Source organism: Coniophora puteana (assembly GCF_000271625.1).
Source record: "Coniophora puteana RWD-64-598 SS2 unplaced genomic scaffold CONPUscaffold_6, whole genome shotgun sequence".
Lineage (NCBI taxonomy): Eukaryota > Fungi > Basidiomycota > Agaricomycetes > Boletales > Coniophoraceae > Coniophora > Coniophora puteana.
Window position 1 is genome coordinate 2,047,465 of NW_006913058.1, and position 4,685 is coordinate 2,052,149.

At 51.4% G+C, this 4,685-nt stretch overlaps 1 protein-coding gene across 1 annotated transcript; it reads left to right on the top strand.

The window, feature by feature from the left end:
* Positions 1 to 803: 803 nt before the first annotated feature.
* Positions 804 to 3,635, top strand: CONPUDRAFT_56307 (uncharacterized protein; the record flags this gene model as incomplete). Its single annotated transcript, XM_007770066.1, has 2 exons — positions 804 to 1,391; positions 3,450 to 3,635. 2 exons carry the CDS (start codon positions 804 to 806, stop codon positions 3,633 to 3,635), a joined length of 774 nt encoding a protein of 257 aa, XP_007768256.1.
* Between the last annotated feature and the right edge of the window lie 1,050 nt (positions 3,636 to 4,685).

Consider the following 4,685-nt stretch of genomic DNA (forward strand, 5'->3'; position numbering starts at 1 on the left):
ACGTCTTCAAAGTGTTTCGGAAGAACTTTCAAACAAAAAACCTTCCGAAATTAATTCTGTTCTCGTCCTTGATATGTTTAATATTAATTGAGATAATTTTATGATAATTTCATTTAATGAATAAGTAGATTTGGTTACTTCTTCTACTTCCTTAATTACAGTCTTTCCTCTCCTCTAGCTCTGTTCGACGAACGTGTGTCCTCGGCGTCTACAATGAGCTGATCTGTACTTGGGCTCGCAGCTTCTCGAAACATGTCCTCACTGGGAATACCCTCGCAGTTGAATCAGGTGCTCAAACCTTGAACATTGGAACTTAGGGCATGAACTGACTTAGTGAGTGGGCGCCTCGCCGTGGCTATTGCTGGACAACTAGCGTGCCACAGAAAGGCCGAGCAACCCGAGCAACTAGTCATCTGCCCAGAAGACCGCCCTTCATGCAGCCATGCATGTACTACTACTGTATTATTGCAGCGTGAAGATAGGTCCGCTGGCGCGAGGGTTTGATGGTCAACGCCGAATCTGAAACACCACGGTGAGCGCTGGAGAGCGCCCACTGTCACTGTTGAAATGATGGCAATACAACATCGCATCCTGCGAGCTGAACGTCTTGATTTTACTTAACTTGGACTAGTAGCAGATAACGGTGACTTTATCGGCTGGTGGAACCAGTGGCGGCCTACGCATGTGCGGTAATGGCAGTGTACCCCGGTGTAACATATAAGCACGGTGCACCTTTGGTCAATTCCGTCAGCACCTCGTGTATTTCATACCTTGGAGTCCTTGAAACATCTATACTATTGACTATGTCGTGGCTAAAGGCTGGCCTGCAGATCGCAGCAGTAACAGCCTTCAACATCTCCCTCACCAATCCGAATCCCTCCGAGTCGACGCGCAAGTCGCTGAAGACGAGCGACTTCAAGAAACCGCGGTTCGACGATCTGATCATACGGGCGCTCGTACCTCTCAGTAATGTAGGGGCACCCTCTCCGATTTACTTTCTTCGTAGACTAACCCTAGATGAACACGATCTCTGCAAGCTCGCAATCATCCTCCCGGTCATCGCAGAAACGCTCATCGCCGTAGCACTGTCCTTCCCCTCGTCCCCCTACACCCCCAAAATCCTCGCTCTGCTGGGGCACAACCCCCTCACAAGCACACCGACACCGTCACCCCTCTACACCGCCGGCGCCGTCCTCACCGTCCTCGGGAGCATCGCGCGCGTGCACTGCTTCCGCGTACTCGGCAAACACTTTACGTTCAACATCGGCATCCTGAAGGACCACGCCCTCGTCACCTCGGGTCCTTATTCGTACGTCCGGCACCCGAGCTACGCGTGCATGATCCTGCAGATAGCCAGCCTCGTGCTGATGCACGCTGCCCCGGACTCTGGGGTGCGCTGGGCGGCGTGGGGATTTGGAGTAGGGGCGGGAACGGGATCGTGGCTGCGCGAGGCGGATGCCTGGCTGGTGTTGAGAGCATGTGCGGCGCTCACATGGGTGTTCACGGTTACATGCGGGACGGGGCTGATGTTGAAGCGGTTACCGGTCGAAGACGAGTTTCTGCACAAGCATTTTGGGAGGGAGTGGGAGGAGTACGCGATGAGGGTGAGGTATAGGTTAATCCCTGGTGTTTATTGACTCGAGGTCCAGAAGGGCTACGACCGAATCAGCCGTTTGCTCGTCCATGTTACACAAGACTCTTTGATGGATCGCTGCTAGCGCGTTCATGTGGCGTAACCTGTATTTACACATTGGTATCTCCGACGTTAACTAATCACGCGCAAAGCCATCGTCGAATGACAGAAGACACACTTTCGATAGTAAAACATGTAGACCTGAAAGTAGTAACTTAATTATTATTGGGGTTGGCCTAACGCACGTTCATCACCCCTCATCTGCAAGTTGAAGGTGTCGGGATGACTTCGTACATATGCATAAACTTTGCATGACCCATCATCGTACGCCAGGATAGACAGTCTAAACCGTCCGTGTCTATTGTGACGTCACCTACCTTGGGACTGGTTTCGATGCACGTCCAGATGTCATACTCGACATCGCGAAGCATTGCGGTATACCGGGAGCCATAATATCCACGACATCAGAATACAGGCAAGGTGGATACTCGAAGAATTTAGCGATGTAGGAGGCGTACTGGTCGTAGTCTGTCATATCGGTGAGATGCTCTAGCACAGGCAGCGGGATCGTTGAGGTCGACGCTGACAAGGGCATCACGGAGGCCAGAAGGCGAACCGATGTGTTGGGCGGTATACAGTGTATGTGATGTAACCTCTTTATCAACTAGGGAATCGTCTGTATCAACTAGACACCGCTTCGCGACATGAACGCGTCTTTGTGCGTTTATTGGCGGGTTGTCTAGTGACAGAATCGCGCTCATGGTATAGGAGATCCGATAGGGTCTCGTGGCCGAGGATCAATACCACTGGATATTGGGATAGGACTACCTGAGTGATTTCCGGCCCGACGTCTTTCAGCTATCTGCTGTAAGCGGTGTATACATTATCCATTACCTTTAGTCTAACCGTCAATTCATCCTTCTGATTACTAGATCCTTATAAATCCGCTGAGAAGTGGTGCTCGCTTCTTCTGAGTCGCGCATTCTGAGGATCGGATCCTCGCTCCAGGCGCGCTGGACCTTGTGCTACAGGATAATGGCACAATAGTTGTAAGGGGAGGGAGACGCCTGCAGCCCTGGTGAAGTATGAATAGCGCGGTGTACCTCCGTCACTCCAGAGTTCGTAGAGCTCATTGCCCCGCAGTTCTCAGCTTGATTATCCTCATCGGCGACTATGTCATGGACAAAGGCTGGTCTGCAGCTCGCCGTGGTAACCTCCTATAGAAAATCGTTTACAAACCCAAGGCCATCCGAATCTACCTACCATTTGACCAAGACGAACAACGTCAAGAAGCCTCGATTCGACGATTTCATCATAGCGCTCATGCCGCTTGGCAACGTATGTTTATTCTTCGCGGTTTGCACAACCCATCTCTTGTTTGACATGGTTGAGCTGATGCTGAAAACAATGGTTATACTAGTTTGCCATCGTCCTTCCAGCTTTGGCAGAAATACTCATCGCTCTCGCCTTGTCCTTCCCTACACCCTACTCACCGCGAATTCTATCGTTGCTGGGATACAACCAGAAAACATTCACAGCGGCTCCTTCGCCACTCTACATCGCCTGCGCCCTCTTTGCCGTCCTCGCGAGCATCGGGAGATTGTACTGTTTCCGTGTACTCGGAAAACACTTCACGTTCAACATCGGCATACTCAAGGACCACGTCCTCGTCACCGCAGGCGCTTACTCGTGGGTCCGACACCCGAGCTACACGTTCACGATGGTGCAGATCGTCGGCCTGGCTCTGATGCACACTGCGCCCGACTCGGCCACTGCTTGGGGCCTGAGCGCGGGGACGGGCTCGTGGCTGCGAGAGGCGGACGCATGCAAGGCGGTGAGGGTCGCTGTTGCGCTCCTATGGGGATTTTCAGCCTCTTGCCTCTTGAAGTTGGCTGTCGAGCGGCCGCCGGTGGAGGACGAGTTCTTGCATAAGGAGTTTGGCAAGGAATGGGAGGAGTACTCGAGGCGGGTGAAGTATAGGTTGATTCCTGGCGTGTATTGATTGAAGGAAGTGAATTGTCAATGGAGCAAGTAGTGTCGATGCGGCTGGACGACATGGGGAATATTGTTATTTTTGTATCGCCTTGGTGTTTAACTAGGCAGTTGCTCTTGGGGCGATATGTAAGGATGTCTACGAAGTCGAAGCTATATCTTCCGCACGCAAATTTGTCTGTCATTTTCTCTCACGTTTTTCCTAAACTTCTACTCTAAGTCTTGTTATCTAGCTCAGACATTTTGCTGCAGCGTAAGACCCTGCAGGGGATTTGACTTCAACATCGCTACAATATGCCATCTCAACAAGTCTATCATAAGGTATTGGCGCCTCCGGCTGTAATTTTGTGAGCGGGTGCACCTAGCAGCGGCTGGTACATTTTATAGCTGTCCTAATGGCCTGAATTGATGACCGCTTCTCTTTTGGTTTCCAGACAGAACCGTAAGTCCTCAGTAATGGGATGCACACGCCCACGTTCCCAGCGTTTCCACCATATGACCTGATTATACCGCCCTAACTCCACCCTGCTGCTGCATGTGACGGCGTAGGCCGTCACAATGCTACGAAGTCTTATTGCTCATATGTAGTCGGCCGGTAGCTTTCCCTCGCAGAGGGTTTTGACGCACCCGCGCCTGTAACTGTACAGTGGCTTACTTATATTCTCACGCATTCGACGAGTAGTCAAGACATGTATCGTACTTATGTTTTCTTCTTCGTCGAATCAACGCCAGTATTCGTTGTCATTATACTCGTGCTCTTCGTCTCGCTCGTTTCGACTCCTCTCGTCTCGATATCGATCTCCGGCACCGTTACAGTTTGATTCGACCAACCATTCTCGAAACGAGCTAAGTCATCACTTCTATTTTGACTTGCCCGTTTTTTCCTCCCACCCATTCAATTCTCGTCTCTTCTTTTCACTTCGTACCGTTTCCTCGTTTCGTCCTAGCTAAAAATGTCCTGGGAATCGACAGACCCGTCCAGCATCGGCTGGGACACCACCGACTCGTCGGCGCCATCGTCGGATCTCGCCGGCGTATCTGCTCAACCGCCCTCGTCGAC